The 19,454-nt window shown below is 36.1% G+C and overlaps 2 protein-coding genes across 2 annotated transcripts; one reads left to right on the top strand and one right to left on the bottom strand.

Annotated features, from left to right (window-relative positions):
• Positions 1-5,093: 5,093 nt before the first annotated feature.
• LOC141485568 (cathepsin L-like proteinase) lies at positions 5,094-18,088 on the bottom strand. Its single transcript, XM_074182441.1, has 2 exons — positions 17,926-18,088; positions 5,094-5,380 (listed from the first exon to the last, which is right to left on the bottom strand). The coding sequence occupies exons 1-2, from the start codon at positions 18,007-18,009 to the stop codon at positions 5,177-5,179; spliced, it is 288 nt and encodes a 95-aa protein (XP_074038542.1). The 5' UTR covers positions 18,010-18,088; the 3' UTR covers positions 5,094-5,176.
• Positions 5,804-8,991, top strand: LOC141485566 (uncharacterized). Its single transcript, XM_074182436.1, has 3 exons — positions 5,804-6,517; positions 6,586-6,844; positions 8,836-8,991. The coding sequence occupies exons 1-3, from the start codon at positions 6,452-6,454 to the stop codon at positions 8,838-8,840; spliced, it is 330 nt and encodes a 109-aa protein (XP_074038537.1). The 5' UTR covers positions 5,804-6,451; the 3' UTR covers positions 8,841-8,991.
• Positions 18,089-19,454: the final 1,366 nt, after the last annotated feature.

Consider the following 19,454-nt stretch of genomic DNA (forward strand, 5'->3'; position numbering starts at 1 on the left):
TGTTGCAATTGAACCATCTGCTTATGTTATTGGTGGAATTGTGTATTTTGTTAAGTTCTGAATAACAGCTTCAGCTACCGACCAGAAGGACCTGGACCTGTTGGAATTGGCAAGCAAGTTACCCCAAATTTGTAATTTTTGTTGAAACAAGTTTTGCGTTAGAATGTATTTTCATTGAAAGAGGAATATATGCATCCATGGATGATAGAATAGAGATGGCCTAGTCTTCTGTGCTACAGATCACTTGCTATTGTTCCTTATTTCCAGGTGCTTCCTCATTTACAACTTTGTCAGCTGTTAAAATATGTAATCCTTTTGAGTAATCACAATTCAGAAGGAAATTTTCTCCTTTTATCTCCATTTTGTGTTTCTCCAGGATTATCTTCTTTCTTTTTCTGTCATTTTCGATGCAGATAGTAAATTATGCTACATATTAGATACTATTAAGGCTTCAACAGACACCTTCTTTCCTTGGCATTCAAACTTCAAAGTTCCTTCCTTATCAAATTTTCACCATTTGCTATCTGGATTGTTACATACTGGGGTAGAGATTTTATTTCGGCCATGTGTTTTTCAATATCTTCTTTCACAAAGTGGTCACTCGCTCCCGAATCAAGAACAAAGTATATCTTGTATTTGATATCACATGAATTTGCTGCATTCAATGGTATTCCACTATCATTTCGTTTCTCATCAACGTTATTTGCCTGCTGCTGATTATGTTGGCTTTAATTTCTACTTCTCGTACACCGATATCCTGGTCTTTCTCTAACTTGGCCTCTAGTATTTTTAGGACATTTTCCAATGAAATGGTATATACTTCCCCATCTGTAGCATCTCCTATTATCAGTTGCCTTGAAACTTGTCTCACTGTCATACTTTCGACTCTCCTATGACAGTAACTTTAACTGTTCATCTAGTAATCTAGCTTTCGCAAAATCTATGGTCAACTCATCGACTGTTTCTAGAGCTGTTACGATTGTACCATATTTTGGTTGTAATGTCAAAAACAAATGATATACTCTATCACTTTCATCTAAAACAGTTGATGCAATGACTTCGGTTTCTGTGAGTGCAAGAATATGAGAACTATTTCATTGCAGATGTTGATGCACTGAGTTTATACTTGGAGTCCTCTGAAGTTGCAGAAATCGATTTTGAAGCTGCTTAGCAACTGCAGTTACTATGATATTTGCCTATGGATCCTGCCGACTGTCAAAAATAGTGATTTTCGAATAACAGGATGATATCCTTGAATCAGTTTCCACCTGGAGAGTATGGTCTGATTTATAATTTAATATAGTGTTCAAGTCATCTCCCAGATTATGACGACGTCAATTCAGTATCGCATATATAACACGTAGGCGAGATAAAATAGTTTGTGTTCGCAATTTCTCAGGTGATACTTTCCGTGATAAGACGAATGGTTTCACTCTAGAAAGTGTGTTATTGGATGTATCAAATTTTTGTTGCTAGCGTAATGTGAGGTTCTTTTTCAGTGCTGGTTTCATGTTTTGGTAAATTCTTGGGTTATTTGGTGGGTAGATCCATCACCGCTTGCTGCTTCCCTTGCTAATCTGTCTGCTTTCTCGTTGCCTTATATTTCTATGTGAGATAGGCACCAGAGGAACTGAACATTTAAGTTCTTATTTGGCCTTTATTTCACCTAGGCTTGGGTGAATTGGGTAAAATTGTGAAAGTCACTGAATAGCCCTTGAAGAATGTTGGTTTTGTGTTCAAGTGACGTAGGGCTTCGCAAATTGCAGTAATTTGGATATTAGGAATGTGTATTTCATTTCACATCATAACACATTTCGCGGTCTTCTTTGAGTTGAGTATTATAAGCAGTTCCTACATAAATTTCAATGATTCGCTAGTGGTACAATATGTGCCACTTCAAAGGTGAGGTCGAAGTGAACGATATTGTACACACTTAAAGTTGGCAGCACTCTCAAAGGTAAAAAACCAATACATAGAAATAAAACGGCTGCGGACTAATCCACGTAGACTGTAGAACTGACGGCTCGTATTGGATAATTTGAAATTCAATATTGGTGCCGTTGAAATTAGTTCAAGTTTTTATTATCTATTCAAAATATGGCGTCCTTGGACAAGTACTAATAGAAATAAACAATGGGATAACACCGCAGATGTTTTCCAGTATCGTGATTCCGATAGCGATGGTGAAAAATGAGAAAAAAAGATATCAGTGAATAAGATTCGGATGCATTTGAATATTGGAACGAAGAGAGTATGTTTCAATGCATATGAAGAAGAAATACTTCCGGAAATACTTCCGGCCATAACGTGAGCTGCTGTGACAAAACTGTTCAGAATTGGATGGAGAAACAAGGCTTAAGATTTGAAATAATCAACAAATGTCAAACAGTTATGGAAAGCAGAAGGATTGTGGAATTGCGTAATAGATACTTAGAACAAATAACTGAATATAGACAAGAACAATGGCAAATTTTCTCTTTGGCCAAAACTTGGTATGAAACTCATGACACAGTTACGAAAGGGTAGACTGATGGTTCGAGAATGTGTACGGCTCACATGTCTGCAAACAAGATTTATTGGATAGATTGTGCATTGCGAAGGAAGTAAAGGATGGGTTCCAAATTCATTGAAATTATGTGGAAAAATAACTTGAGGACTGCAATGTTTATCATAAAAGCATGAAAGCTAATATTTTCGAAGAATGATTTGAAACCACATTGATCCCAAATTTGAATGCGAATAGTGTAATAGTTCTTGACAACGCTTTCTATCAAAGTACCGACAGCTCATCAAAGTACCGAATAAAAATTCACGGAAAGATGAAATATAAAGTTTTTTGATTGCTAACAATTTGTATTTTGAAGATTGCTGGCGGATAAGCGAAATACGTGTGCTTAAGCCGTAGAAAGCAAGTTGTGTGTTGTTTACTGCAGTGTGTCAACTGCGTGAATATGAATAATGATAAAAAATGACGTTACAAGTATTGCACCGTTCCTAAATGTAAGAATTCTTCGGTAACTGCACCAGACAAAATTTCTAACTCACTGTTACGAAAGTTATGGTAGCGCGCTATGCGGAGGGCCGACTTTGTATCTGCCAAGGTAACGCACTTTTGTTGCGAAGATTATTTTAATGTAAGTATCAATGATAATGATTAATGAAAAAAATCATAGTTTACTCTGAGTACTACTATAAATTTTAGGTTGAAACAGACTAGAAAATTACATGTACATCAAAACTATGAAAGTGGGAAAAATTATATTGAAACCAGGTGAAGTTCCGCATATATTTGATTGCCAGATTGATAGACCGACGGCCCATACATCTAAATCTCCACCGTTTGTTAAAAAAAAAACAAATTTTGTTGAATACTTGTAACGAAGATATCTCTGAAAATCAAATCATGTCTGATTAAGCAAGTATCAAAATCCAACTACTTGAAGTTTTACAGACAAAAACATTTGAAAAAGTGTATACCCTTGAGAGTATTACTGAAAAGTATGGATACATCATACTGAGACTTACCCCCTACTTTTTTGGTTTCAGTAACATCGAAAATTGAAACAAAGCATCAGTCAGGCGTAAAAATAATTTTCCAAAATTGAAGATAATAGAGCTAATTGAAGAAAAAGTATCTAATATTACTGGCAGAAAAGGATTAAAAAGTAATTTCAGTTGAAAGAGACTATATGGAGACTGCACACTTCCATATTAATGGTGGAAATTAATTCATTATTGAGTTAATTGACGACAGTGATAGTGAAACAGACAAAATGGATGAGGAATCATCAGAAAATTTTGAAGGATGTTAGTGAAGTGGTTTTCAAGCGATCGATTGTATATACATATGAGTAAGTAGTTTCAGAAGTATTTTCAATCATCACCCTGTTATTTAAAAAAAATATGTATTTCCGTTAATCAGCTGTCGCTCCCATACGAACGACAACTCTCAGAAGTTGGGGAACTTGTGCGAGCTAAGGACTAAAGAGGTCTTACTTTTCAACATGTTGAATCCTAACTTTCCCAGTCACCTATATAAACGAAACATTTATATTTTTATAACATACTGAATATCATAAAAATAAATGCATGAGGTCGTTTAATTTCGATTAAATTGGTAGTACACTCTACCACCCTGTAGATTTCTATGGGTTGAACAAAGCCTGCAAAAACGGTAACTAATCTTTTATCAAGTTTTTTACAAACTGTAGGTTTTCGGCTAAAATGAATAATCTGAAAGTGTCGAGTTTGTACATTCTATGCAGTTCTTGCTCAGCAATTAAAATGGAAATATTGTGCTTTAACATGGAACGCCATCACTTACCATTGGCTGAGATGAATAGAGCTGTAGGGCTTCTTCAAGGTGGCATGCGAAAAAATGATGTAGCTCTTCGTTTGGGGGTCTCCCAAAGTGTTATCAGTCGATTGCGGCGGCGTTTCCGTGAAACTGGCAGTCCAGCCGAACAACATCCAGGGCGAGGATGCGCTACAACTGCAGTTCAAGACCAATTTTTGGTCTTAACCGCAAGAAGACAACTGACAATCACAGCACCTGGGTTGGTTAACGTGTTGCTGCAGACGCACCAGGTAACCATTGGTCGTGATACTGTCAGAAATCGACTGCATGAAGCAGATTCCCACAACAGAAGGCCACTCAGATGTCCACTTTTGTCGAGAGGCAATCGCGGTAGAAGATTAGAGTTTGAGACTCGTCCAGGAAGTCCACACATACAGAGGTGGTACAGTAAACTATGGGGCGGAATCATGATCGGCAGTAGAACCGATCTTGTTTTTCCAAATCGCTTCCTCATAGCTCGACAGTACCTCGACACCATTCTTTTACCTATCGTCCGTCCGTTTGCTGGTGCTGTTGGTGAAAACTTCCACGTAATGCACGATAATGCTCGTCCACATGTCGCGCGTCTAGTGACTGACTGGCTCACCAACGAAGGAGTTGATATTGAATAACGAAATTAGCAAGGGGAGCTGTAGGTTGCACTATATCGTTTACTTGAATTATACTATCATATCATTGTATTATCACTCCATTCGCATTAAGTTGGGCGTTCGGTGGCCAATAATAGAAAAACAAATATGATATGTAAATATATTTTCGAAAGGAGCAGGTATTATGGAAGAAATATCAATTCAACATAAAAAAAGAATTTTCAAATATTTATTGGCCAGTTGGTCTGAACCCACGTGACCACTTGCTTTCTTCCTCTGTCAAATCAGCAAATTGATTAACAGCCTTTTGCCAGGATTCTAGCTTTGCTTTGAATCTCTGGTTATGTTCGTTGATATCCTGGAGTTTCTTTTCATAAATGGAACGGTGGAGAGCATCTTCTTCAGGAGAGTCGTAGTGTTTGTAGAATTTTTGCTGGAACAGAAAATAGTTTCAGTGAATTGTGTTTGAAAGCCACTCATTCTGTACATAATTTGTGGGCCTAAAGTTGCTCATTTGGTAACTCATTTTCTATCCGATCGATGTGTCAGATCTAGCTTTTATTCAAAGGTGAAGAAGCAGAGTTGACAAAGAATATATCGTATGAAAGCTTTAAATATCAAAGCATGAGGCTTATTTCAATCATGTAACTATGTACTGAATACGAAGTAGAAGCGTATGGTACCTCATTCCAAGAAATTTAGGTAGGGATATGAGTACGGTGGGGGACTATTTCTATTTCGGGAATTGGCACACTAATGCCAATAGGTAAAAGGTGGCAACACCATAATAGAGTTTGATATTTTTTAGCATAAAGGTACTCACAACGTTTGATGTACAAGTGCTATTTGTTTTGTTTCCAGTGAGTTGGGAAAATCAATTTGACCAAAACATGGAAATTTCAAGATAATGTTTTCTTTGGATTATTTTTAACAACTTTCGACATGGATTATCTCAACAAGAATGTATCGATGAATTCAATACTTTGTATTGCGATAAAACATAATCAAAAACCATAGTATATCGCTGGTATAATGAATTCCGTCGTGGTCTTAGTTCGGTCACCGACGAATTCCGTGAAGGTCGTAAAATCGGTTGTTGTGCCACAAAACATCAATGCAGAGCGTGAATTGATATTGTGAGATAGAGGCATTCTTGCACATCAGTTCCAATAGGCTCATTTAACAATTTTTTTATGTTTCAAATAGTATATCTGCAAAATATCTGAATTTTCACTCTTCATCTTCCCCCTCACATTAATTGTTGAATGTGGCGTTCACCAAAACGGGGCGACAAGGGAGTGCTGGCGGATAAGCAAAATACGTGTGCTAAAGCCGTAGAAAGCAAGTTGTGTGATGTTTACTGCAGTGTGTCAACTGCGTGAATATGTATGATGATAAAAAATGACGTTACAAGTATTGCACCGTTCCTAAATGTAAGAATTCTTCGGTAACTGCACCAGACAAAATTTTTAACTCACTGTTACGAAAGTTATGGCAGCGCGTTATGCGGAGGGCTGATTTTGTATCTGCCAAGGTGACGACGTACTTTTGTTGCGAAAATTATTTTAATGTAAGTATGAATGATAATGATTAATGAAAAAAATTATAGTTTACTCTGAGCATAACTTTAAATTTTAGATTGAAACAGACTCAGAAAATTATATGTATATCAAAACTATGAAAGTGGGAAAAAATATATTGAAACCAGGCGAAGATCCGCATATATTTGATTGCCAGATTGATAGACCGACGGCCCATACATCTAAATCTCCACCGTTTGTTCAAAAAAAGAAAAAACAAATTTTGTTGAATACTTGTAACGAAGATATCTCTGAAAATCAAATCATGTCTGATCAACCAGGTACACAGGAAAAGACCTTTGATGTTGGAATTCAAGGTAATGAACAGGTTTTTTGAAGATCAAAAGCTAAACAGACCGTAAATATTATATACCTCCGAAAAACAAATCGTTCTAAAGGACTAGAAAATACAGAAAGTATTGGAAAAAATTACTACTAAATTTCCCCGGGGACAGTGAGAGTTTGAGTAGGTACATCAGACATGACTACTGTTGATACATCATTAGATTCTACTTTGTCTACTTCGCCTGGTGTGACGTCAAGATGTACCGCGGGTGATCTCACATTTTCAATTGCTCTTGCTCAGTTGCTAATTGACATAAAAACCGAAAAATTGTGTGGGTTACTTGGGAGATGATTCACTTTTATAATACATAATTCTCAATATAAAACTAAATTACCCTAAATGAGCCCATTCAATAGATTCAGTTCTGCATGAACACTAAGTTGTAAAAAAATGTGTTCTTGTTGGATACCCCATAATATATCAATCGCTCAAAATAGGCTCACGTCAAGTGGTGTGAGGAAATAATTGAAAAGCTCCACCATGGTGCTTCAAAAGACGTGTATAAGTGACAGGTGACAGATCATGAATATATGCTAATGAGCCAGAAACCAAACAGCAACCCACCGTGTGGGTATTCCAAGACGAGTTGAATCCAACAAAAGTTATTCGTGAAACAAGCACATCAAAGCAAATGGTCGCTTTGGCCGAATGAGTCAAGTGGCCACTGTTCCGCTTGAGCAACGTAGAATGGACAATTCTCGGTGGTACACGACCATTTGTATGCCGGAAGTCTTCAGAGAAATTCGTGAAACTAACCGTCGAAGACGAATCATTCTCAATCATGATAATACGAGCTCTCACACATCTCGTGAAACAGGTGAATTTTTGAGCAGTCAAAACATCGAGTCGATGTTTTGACCTTGTCCAATTGTCCTTATTAGATCGAAATGTTAATTCGGAAGAAAATGAAAACTCTTTTCACAAGGATCTATCCTTGGGCCCTTGTTTTTAGCTTGTATATTTGTGACTTTTATCTGTCCGTGAAAAAATGCAATATACATCACTATGCAGACGACACGCAGTTATATTTCTCTTTTTCGCCAGGCGAGTCTACATCTGCTCTGTCGCATATTAATAACGATCTCCAAGCCATCTTTGACATTTTTACTGCCCATAAGCTCAAGCTCAATTCAGACAAATCCGCAATAATGATGTTCGGAGCTAAGAAGAACAGAGAGGTCACCAACTCTACCTTTCAAGTTCGCATCGAAAACGATATACTTCCCTCCGTGGACGACATAAAAAAATTAGGAATGTGGTTTGATCTGGATCTCCGCTTTACTAAACATGTCAGCTATCTGAACCAATCTTCTTATAACGTTCTCAGACAGCTTTTTCCTAATCGTGATTTGCTCAACACAAACTGAAAACTTAGACTATGCGAGTCTCTGAGTATGTCAAAAATTTCCTATTGCGACAGTATTTATGGACCGCTGTCAAACAATCGGATGCTCGCCGACTACAGCGCGTATTCAGAATAGCTGTCTACGTTTCTCGTTTGGTATTCGGAAATATGACCATATATCCCCAGCAATGCAAGAATCAGGATGGATAAATGCTGAGAAACTTAGAACTCTACACCTTCTTACCAACACACATAAAGTTTTGATAACTCGACAACCTGATTACTTACTGAAGAAGCTTAAAACATTCTCTACGATTAACAGCTTTACTACAAGGAACAGTTCAGTTCTAGTCATCCCCAAACACAAATCTTCCATCTTCACCCGCTGCTTCTCGTATAATGCACCCAAATATTATAACCAACTACCCAGCGAATTTCGATCATACACCATCGTAAAATTTAAAAAAAGACTGAAGACTTATTTATCCCATCAGCCTCTTGCCCGTTCCCGACCTTAGCATTTCTAAAATGAATTTTCTAAATAAAGCAATAACTAAAATTTTTTTATATTGTTAACTCGACTCGTGTTCATATTATTTATCTATAGTTTCTATCAGGTTGAGTTGAAAAACAGCCTTGGCTGATACTCCGCCTATTCACCATATACTGGAAGTTTTTTTCTTTGTTTTTGTTATTGTTCCTGTACTCTGTTTTATTTTATTTTTGTCTATTCCATTTGTATTTTTATGGTGAATAAAGACGTATTATTATTATTATTATAATATTATGACTCATCCTCCATACAGTTCTGTTTTGGCACCCAATGACTTCTTCTTGTTCCCGAATATCCAAGATGAACTGAGAGGTCAATGATTTACGACTGCCGAAAAAGCAGTTGTCGCGTTGAAAAACCATGTTTTGGAGGTGTCTCAAGAGAAATGGAATATTTTTTAGTTTTTTCAAAAACCATCACAGGTTGCAGGTGGCTATGGCTAGGTAAGCTTTCTTTCATCATTCTCTAACGACTCACCAAGTTTCATGCATCGGGTAATTTTTCAGCCATTATTTGATAGATTGCCTGTACTATTAGGACATAAACGCATTTTGAACCTTGCCCAATATTTGATCTCGTAACGTTTACAACTAGTTGAATTCAAAGTAGAAGTTTTTGATGTCGTTATACGTCAATTGATTTGTTAGAACATTCATAAAATCACAAGTTTTGATCTTGTTCCTCCATTCACCAGTCTTCCATTAGAATCAATAATTCAAAGCATCTAGTATCATTGTAGTAAAATTACAAAATATACAACTTTGGACAAAAACTTTTTCCCAGTTCACACTTTTTTTAATAAAATATTTTGTGATTCAACAATAAAAATTATGAAAATATTTCTGAAATTACGATGGATTCAAGTTAATTTTCACTTTCATCAATTTCATCATCAATATTCTCAGCTAATCCTGGGTTCTTTAACACTTATAATCCATCCCCATCTACATTTCACGTGTGAGGAAGTAGTGTATGAATCTCTGCATTTCTCTCAGTCTTTGCCACATAAAGTTCTGTTTCTTCAATGTTACTTTGAGTAACCAGTTTAAAAATCCTTCAGGAGGTTGATATTAGTTATGATAACCCGATGATCTCTTAACGCCCAGTGCCAATGCCAAAACAAAGTCAAGGATAATGCTCCAAAGTACATTCAAACACAAATATATTCCACTGATCAAATCAAATTTTCAAATTGATCGCCTTCCATCGAAAAAAAGACGTTTAAACTTTTATCAACTTCAGTTTTGTATTCAATTACTACACTTGTTACATATCTTATGACTATCAAGTTAGTTTTCCGTAACTTCGAGGTTCAAATATTGATCTGATAATTATTTTGGTTTTCATATCTAAAGTTCTCTCATTGTTAATTATGACTGTTACCAAGTGTAAAGATTTGATATAGTTGAAGATAGTAGTCATATTTCAAGTTTGCAATACCAGAAGCTCATTTTATAGCCCGAAAATACTGATCTGAAAGAATAATTTTTCGAGAGGACAAGTGTAGATTAACTCACATACTACAAGGAAAAATAATTTAGGAATGAAATACATTTGTCATAGAAGCTGATACCTGTAGTAAAATAAGTAATAAAAATTATTATTGGTGAAAGTTATGTGATATTTATTATACAGGGTGTAACTGAATAAGTGTAAAACATTTGAGGAGGTGATTCCTCATCGAAAAAAAGATAGGATCTTTCATATAAAGAAACTCCCTTGTTAAGATACAGCCCCTTGAAGAGGGTACATGAAATTTTTATAACAATTTTTTCACAAGCACTGAAAACGTAACAATATTGAAATTAACCTGACCTTTCGTACTACCAAAAAGATATTCAGCCGGTGATTTATTTGGTTTACCCCATGGTTGTAAAGGGTGGAAAACGCAACCCCTAAAATTTATTTCCAATGTAACTTTTTGTCTTCTTATTTGTTTACCATTTAAAATTTTCTGTTTTCTGTTTCATTCTGAACAAGAAATGCCTTTTGAGTTTTTTGCCCAAAATAAACCAGTTCGCAGCAAAAAATTATTTTACGAACAACTAGAGATACATCGTCATAAATGCGAACTGGATTTATTGTTATCTTGTAGTTAGTACCTGAATTGAACGAATAAAAGGTAATAAACAAAACTGATTTATTGATAACAAAATACACAACATGTAGAAATCATAGTAAATGTTCAATATGTCTACCTTCAGACATTACGCATGCGTCTATACGTCGACGCATGGAGCCAAGTATTCGCTCAAATATTCCTGGAGTCTCTCTGATTATCCTACACGCATTGATGATGCGGTTTCTTAAGTCCTCTACATCGCGAACAGGAGTACGATAAACCAAATGCTGTAAATGGCCCCAAATATAGAAATCGAGAGGATTGAGATCCGGTGATCGAGCGGGCCAGTTCTGTGGTCCTCCTCGACCTATTCAATGATTTGCATATGTTGCAGTCAAATGCTGACGTGCCACTTGACTAAAATGGGCGGGAGCCCCATCATCCATAAAACACATATTCTTCTGATGCCCAAAGGAATTTCCTCCAGCAGTACTGGATGCACTTCTTTTAAAAATTGAACGTATGCCTCACCATTTAATCGAAGAGGTAGAAAATGGGGCCCAATTGAATCATCTTCAATAACTCCAAGCCACACGTTAAGAGAAAACTGTTCTTGATGGTTAGTTTCGAAAATAGCGTGGGGGTTTTCATCAGCTCATATGTGGTAATTATGAAAATTAATAATCTTGTCCTGAGAAAAACTATCGTCTTCAGAAAGTCACAATTTCTTCTAATCATTTCCAGCATCCAATTGCAAAATATTCAAGACGGTTCGGAAAGTCTCGCGGTAACATTGCCTGTACTCGTTGCAGATGGTAAGGGTATACGAGTTGTTCCTTTAAAATTCGAAATGCCGACATATGATTCACATTTAGCTGAAAAGCAATCTTTCTGGTACTGGTAGTAGGTTGTTCTTCAATCAAATTAAGTACTGCTTCCTCAAGCTGTGGTGTTCGTACTTCTCGATGGCGACCACAATCCTGCATTCTTTTGTTGAATGAACCATATTCTCGTAAGCGTTGATGATGTGAAGGATGCTGCCATTAAGGATACATTTCAGCATATCTTTTATCTTTCAGAAGCTTCTAACCCATTCCCCTGCGACAGCCATTTCCTCATTTGTGTATGCCATTATAATAACAAGTGAATTATTAAAGTAAGGAATTAACAACAGAACAACACACCAGTAGTATTAATTCAATTTCGAAAATTCACAAACTGACAGCATCATACCAATTTAATTGTCACTATCGCTGATAGATTAGTTTCGTATTTTCGTATTTATGACGATGTATCTCTGTAGTTGTTCCTAAAATAATTTTTTCCTGCGAACTGGTTCATTTTTTGTAAAAAACCCAGAAGACATTTTTTGTTCAGAATGAAACAGGCTATCGGACATAAATTTTTATATGGTAAACAAATAATAAGACAAACAGTTACATTGGAAATAAATTTTAGGGGTTGCGTTCAATATTGTAACTTTTTTAGTGCTTGTAAAAAAAATTGTTAAACAAATTTTATGTACCTCCTTTAAGGGGCAGTATCTTAACAAGGGATGCTCCAATGAAATTTCTTTATATGAAATATCCTATCTTTTTTTCGATGAAGAATCACCTCCTTCAATATTTCACACTTATTTAGTTACACCCTGTATATTATTATATTATTATCATAATATTATATCCCAGAATGAATTGAAAGGGGTAGTTTTGAAAGTGATTAATTTCTGGGAAGGTCATAATTTTATGAATGCATTGAGTTTTTTTTCTTATGTTATCCATGGTATCATGGTACTGAAGAGCCGAGAAGGCAAGTGCCTTACGGCGAAACATCGGCTGTCCACCAGTGAGGATGACAGTGTTCCATGTAGGTGAAATTTCACCTCTTTCATTTGTTACGATATTCTTTTTCAATTATTCCAATGCATCAAGTTAACTTCAGTTGAATATATTTCATGTATCACGAACACCTTATATCTGTAGATTAGGGAGAGTGAGTGTAAGCCCACAGCATTTAGGCCACATGTGGCCCATTATACATCCTCCCAAGGAGATGTCCTCCTGGGTCATCGTCCATCCTGTTCTTTCCAGGAAGGTGGACAGGTCTCTGGGAGACATATCCTTTATATCGGCAGGTGTAGACCAAATCTCGCTGAACACACACTCTCTAATTGACGATAACTCGGGACAATCACGTAGGACATGCCTAACAGTTTCATCTTCCTGTTCACACCTCCTGCATAGAGGTGTGTCCTCTAGCCTCATATTGTGGAGGTGACAGTGGCCAGTCAGAAATCCTACTAGTAAGCGTAGATTTTTCCTGGACATCGCCAGATATTTCTTCGGCACCAGCTTCCCATGGTTGCCCAGGGTGATCCTGGCAAGATTTCATCCTTTGATTTGATTTCATCTCTTTAGGGATTGAGCATGGGTGTGACGTTTGGCTTGTTCGCTTGTTTCGCAATTGTCCAAGTCATCAGGCTGTAGGTGCCATTGGGTCCTAAAATTCTTAGTCCAGCCGCTTCCTTGGCTAAAGAGTCGGCAATGCGATTACCTTTACTCCTGTCGTGCCCTCCAACCCACCTCAGAATCTACCGAAGCTTTGGCTAGATCTTGGTGGCACTCTAGTACTGAGGTTAGTTGTATGTTCAAGGCTAATAGGGCCTGTCTGCTATCAGTGCAGATTTTTATGTTTTTGCCAGAAATTTCTTTCCTGGTTATTACTTTTGTGGTGATTGAGATACGAGCCAGTTCTGTTTGGACCACGCTGGTATTTCTTCCTATTCCTCACTTAATCCTTAGGCTTAGTGATCTGCAGTAAACTCCACATCTTGAGCCTCCTTTGATTTTTGAGCCGTCTGTAGATATGCGTATTATTCATTTGTATTTTGTAGAGTTCATTAAACACAAACCTGGGTTCAATTACATAACTGGTTGCCTGCAGCAGGGGTTGCGCAGTAAGCGCTTCTCGCCATAGGCTCAGCCTCAATTGACTCATTCCTACTTCAAGGTTTACACCAGCCGTGCGCAATCGTAACATGGCCATTAACATAACCTCCTTAATGTACAGGTTCAGAGAAGTTTAGTTTGCTTTTGAAGAGTTTGTAAGGTTTTCTTGTTTTCTTGATTTTCTTGATGAAAAGAACCATCTCAGTCTTCTTGGGATTGATCGACCATGAGTGTTCCTTACACCATGTTTCTATCAATTTGAGCCCATCCTGCGCTCTATCGCACAGTGTGTTCTCAAATTTGCCAGTCTGCAAGATAAATATGTCATCTGCATTTGCAATTGTGGAAAATACATTATCGTTGAGGTGATCAATCAGGGTATCCAGAACTATGTTTTAGAAAAGGGGTGATAAGACCTCTCCCTGTGGACATCTCCTCATGACCAATCCTCTCACCCTATAAAAGAAGTCACTTCTGTATACATTTCATTTGTGCGCAACAAAAACTCTTGGGCTCTGCACGGATTCGAAACGACGTAAATTAGATAGCGATTCCTGGAGAAAATCATAAAGATATCTGCCTAGTGAATCTTTATAACTATCATTGATTGATTTTCGCCAAAGGATGTTAGGGGTCGAATGTGCATTTTGGGTTATTTGGAACCCTTGATTCAATCGAGTTTGAATATAGATAATAAATTGATTTCTAAACGTCTTCTGTTGTGCTAGGGATTTCGATACAAGAAGGTGAGCGTTGGACATTTTTTTACAGAAACATACAATTTGAAAATAACTTGAACTGTTTATAATTTCAGACATTTCATTTCCCACAGCCACGTTCCATATTTACGAGTTTTCAACCTAGTTGTGTATCTAGAGGAAAGTTTTAGCCTGTTTTACTTCCTGAAGTAGAGTAGAATAGAGATTTGTATTGCTACACCTTTTCACGTGGTGATTATATATGCAGCGGTCTTGAATAGTAGAATCGCCGAGGATAAGTACCTCGTAGAGGATTTTCTTTCCTTTCGAAACAATCGTTACGAGAGCAATAATCAAAAGAATCAAAGGAGCATTTTTGGGGTGAAGTGAATTATTTAGGGACAAACCGATTCCAATATTTTACATTTCTACAAGAAAACTAGATTAAGGTAGGGCGAGTTAATTACCTGCTAAAAAGTGTATATTCCAGTAATCTGACAATTTGAGATGTTGTAAAGGAAGGGGAGGGCAGCAAAGTTGTAAAAAAATAACGTCATTTCGACATTCTCGAACGTAGCTATTTTTTTTTGAAGAAAATATTTCAAGGATAACGAAAAATATATAATCTGACGATTTTCGCAAGCCGAAATAACAAAAATTCGTCGATAAAGTTTAATGCGTGCAGCTGTGGAATACCTATATTTCCCTCTCCGAGTTTCTATTCCTCTATTCTCTATTCACTTTTTCTCTATCTATTACTCTCTCGCTCCGTCTCCACTCTGAATTCTGTTGCCATGACGCCATCACAGCTGATCACAGAGACTTGTTCGTGATGAAGATGAAGATGATGATTAATTAATCAATTCATTGATGGATGTAGCCGTTACTACGTGGTAGGAAATCATAATGAAGAAAAGAGAAATTAAACTTTCTATGTTTTTTACCACTTTTATTTGTAACTGCAGTTTCGTCCTATAAGGACATACTTATACAATATATAAATTTGAAAATGTCCTTATAGTACGAAACTGCAGTAACGTTTCTTCATTAATTAATCAATTGATTATAAAAAATTTAAAATTTTTGAGAATTGTTTTAAAATTATTTTCTTATGAATACAAGTATACTACCTGAAAAACATACACTTATTAATTTGCATGCTATTTCCTGAGCTTTTCAATTAATCAAGTTCAATGAATAAAAAAAAATATTTAAATATTGTTTTTGTCAGATTAAGCGAATATCTCTAGATGATCGTCAGATTATGAGACAACACGTCTAAAACATAAAGATGAACCATATATATCTCAATCTGACATATTTCAAAATGGCGAATTATTTTTGCACATTATAATAATGGCCGCGAGTTTGCGTCAGATCGAAATCGTCAGATTATTGAATGAGAGCTTTTTTTTGTTGCACTTAACGCCCCTTTTCACTTTTAACCCTTGCCACCCACATCATGCAAATGATTAGATTAACATACCAACATTATCAAAAATACGTACATTGATGCTATCAATATCTGACGCGCTCGAGTATGTCCATGCAACAGTATTTTTTTACATATATAAAAATCCATAGCCGCTTCCCCCACCGATGAAAAGGTATATATTATATAGCATTTTTTCTTCTTATCAACTAAGCTGTGCAACCTAGTATGTCTCAATGACGCTTGAGTAAATCTCCATTTTGCATCGTGGGCTCCCCTGCTAAAGCGCTTGAAAGTACAACAATCGACTGAAAAGATTAAGGCCTTGGTATTTTGGGATGTGCGTGGTGTAATATTCCTCGACTATCTTGAGAAGTTGTTCGACTGTGTGTCACACTCGACTCTACTCGATAAACTACCGTACTATGAAATTAGGGGGAAAATAGCTGATTTGATCAATTCTTACCTATCCGAACAAAAGCAGATTGTGGAGCAAAGTAGTATGATATCTACAGCAGTGAGTGTAACAGCAGGGGTGCCTCAAGGGTCAATCTGGGAACCCCTAATATTCCTAATATATGTTATTGATCTTCCACACCATATTAACCCCTCAACACGATTCAGTTTGCCGTTGATACTACTATTTATGAGAGTCACCCTGAACAACTAACTGACACCGCGTTGAAAGGAATTGAAAATTGTTTTGCAGCCAATAAGTTATGCTTGAATGTCAAGAAAACTGAACCAATTACGGTCACACTAAAAGAACTTAAGGACAGTCAAATATCCATTAAATCTTTGGGGTAAAGCTGGATCAAAAACTTAATTGGAAAGAACACATCAAAGATCTCTCCACTAAGCAGTCCCGCACTCTTTACCTGCTTCGTAGAATCAATGAATTTGTTCCCTCTTATGTTTCGAGAGGAGCTTACATGGGGTTATTTCAGTCTAAGCTGTCATACGGATTGGTTTTTTGGGGAATTTCAACTGATTGGGAAAGGATATTCATTTTTCAAAAAACGGCTATTAGAATCCTGGAAAGAGCAAAACAAACTGACAGCTGTAGACCCCTGTCTGAACAATTTAATGTACTAATCATTACGGCTCTATACATATTTCAATATCTTGTCTATATCAAGATACAAAATAACATCCCTCAAGTTAATCGCAACCATGAATATTTGACCAGAAATGGCCACAATCTTCTTATGTCACAACATCGACGGGAAATTACTCATAAAAGCTTTTTTACTATGGCGATATATTATGAGGGAATTACTTAAGATTAAATTCAAAAAAGTATAAAAGGGCTGCTGGTTGATTTCTGCACTTATGACGTGAGTGAATTTTTCAACTGCAAGTTTTAATGCTTTGACTTTTTAATGTATATGTATTAATGTGTATGTTTTGTATTTTATTATATATCCACCTTGACGATTCTGAATGTGTTATACTGATAATAAGCAAATAAATTGATTGATTGAGTGAATATTATATAGCATTATTGGAGTGTTTAAGGGCCGAAACTGCAAAGAAAAGACCGCATATGGCACAGAAACGAATTTCGTTTCATCAAAACAACGCAACGGATAACGAGTAAATCAAAATAATGGCAAAACTACATGAATTGCCTGAATTGCTTCTACATCCACCGTATTCGCCAGATTTTACTCCCAGCGACCACTGGATGTTCGAATATCTCAAAAAAAATCTCACCGGTGAGACATATTGCTCGAATGAAAAGGTTTTTGCTGAAATTGGGGCCTATTTTAAGGCAAAAGATAAATTCCCACATTTTTGTATGATCATGGAGAAGTAAAAGCCACAACCTTTTTTTCCTAAATATCCCAGAATATACTTAGAGAAACGTTGAAAACATTACCGTACAAAAATAATAAGAAACTCAACAGTCTGCTAAAATAGTCAATGATGAACCACAGAAGCCGTAGATAGGAATTGAAATTTTTCCAATTGTGACAGCAATTATTACATTATGTTCTCAAGTTAAACCTACCTTGAAGTCGTTCCATTCTTCATCAGTAACAGCATGAGCCAAAGTAACTGCTACGACACAAAATACAATCAATTTGAGGTGCATTTCTGTTGATATTATATGACAAGGCAAATAATGAATTGGATGTTCGACAGATGATTTGAATATAACTTGGTATATATATAATATATATATATATATATATATATATATATATATATATATATATATATATATATATATATATATATATATATAATACCCGGATCATTTGATATTAGATGGGGTCAATATTTATTAAGCAACAAACAACTTATTTGAGTATTGCGGCATCATGTATCTGATAACAGAGGGCAAAACAAATAAAAACAAAAATGTTAACTACATTTCTTATCAAATTCGTACATGCAATCCTTTCATCGAATTTTACAGTACAGGAATCACACGTTCAAAGGGAAGATCTCGTTAGTCCTCAGCTCGAACAAGTTTGTTTTTGAGGATTGTCGTTCGTAGAGGTGCGACAGCTGCTTAACGGAAAAACATATTTCAAACAGATTTTTTTTGAACAGCTTTCCGAGAAACCAGTTATTGAAGTGCTGGGTGGAACTGTAAAAAGTTCATCACCTGAAATTAGGAAACGCCTGATTTCATATGAAATGTGGTTTTTGTCGCTTCACTACAGAGGTGACGAGAATGATCTATAATTTTACGTACTGTTATGTTGGACAGATGACAGTCTGACAATAATGAAAATGAATGCCCTGATGGAACTGTACCGGCCGGATTTCTTAAATAATTTTTTTTTCTCTAATGTTCCGTTTCCAACCAATCTAATAGTCCTTTTAACTACACTCAATGAAAAAATATACAACATAATTCTAACATTCATAAATCTTAAATGTCAATATAAAACGTAGTAACTCGATTTATTCAAAATTTTTGTGGCAAAATAAACTCCAGTTTTATGCCAGGAGGGGGGAGGTTAGAAAAAAAATGAATGTTCTGATAGTCAGGAATTTATTACGGAAGGATTAGAAAGTGTTATATCGGAATGGAAGGAATACTTCGGAATTGCGTTCATACGCAGATCAGATTGTGATGGAGGAAGAGTAAGATGTGATGAAAATTTGAAATCCTGTAAATTGAAATTTATTATATGAATAAATAATTATTCCAAACAATCTCACCCAATGTCTCCATAAAGAATTTACTGATAGTTTTTGATCAAATAATAAAAAAATTCGATCGATTTCTGTGAGTCGTAGGACTCCTTCAATGAAATATTCCTTTAATGTCACCTCAACTGTCCCCTTAGCTCAACTTGACCATCTTAAAGTGTAGTTTGTCGCGCGAAAAATAGAACTTCTTATAGTTCCCAATAAGTATATAGTTTTAGAGCAACGCTAAATTCTGATTCGACTGAATTTTTCTTTCAGTTCGGCTACCTTTCACTTGTGAATTCATTCATTTGGCTAGGAAAGAACTCCACTCAAACTAATGAGCAAGAAATTCAAAACATATCTGGATTACAAAAAAAGCGAACAAAAGAC

Source organism: Leptinotarsa decemlineata, unplaced genomic scaffold, assembly GCF_025532065.1.
Source record: "Leptinotarsa decemlineata unplaced genomic scaffold, Ldec_3_MD MMD2_P_RNA_scaffold_2, whole genome shotgun sequence".
Classification (NCBI taxonomy): domain Eukaryota; kingdom Metazoa; phylum Arthropoda; class Insecta; order Coleoptera; family Chrysomelidae; genus Leptinotarsa; species Leptinotarsa decemlineata.

Excerpts from the sequence above, each read along its gene's own strand:
- LOC141485566 (XM_074182436.1), top strand. The coding sequence starts at position 6,452 with ATGCGGAGGGCTGATTTTGTATCTGCCAAGGTGACGACGTACTTTTGT. Across the intron at positions 6,518-6,585 it reads GTTGCGAAAATTATTTTAAT|ATTGAAACAGACTCAGAAAA; the intron begins GTAAGTATGAAT and ends TTTAAATTTTAG.
- LOC141485568 (XM_074182441.1), bottom strand. The coding sequence starts at position 18,009 with ATGCACCTCAAATTGATTGTATTTTGTGTCGTAGCAGTTACTTTGGCT. Across the intron at positions 5,381-17,925 it reads AAGAATGGAACGACTTCAAG|CAAAAATTCTACAAACACTA; the intron begins GTAGGTTTAACT and ends TTTCTGTTCCAG.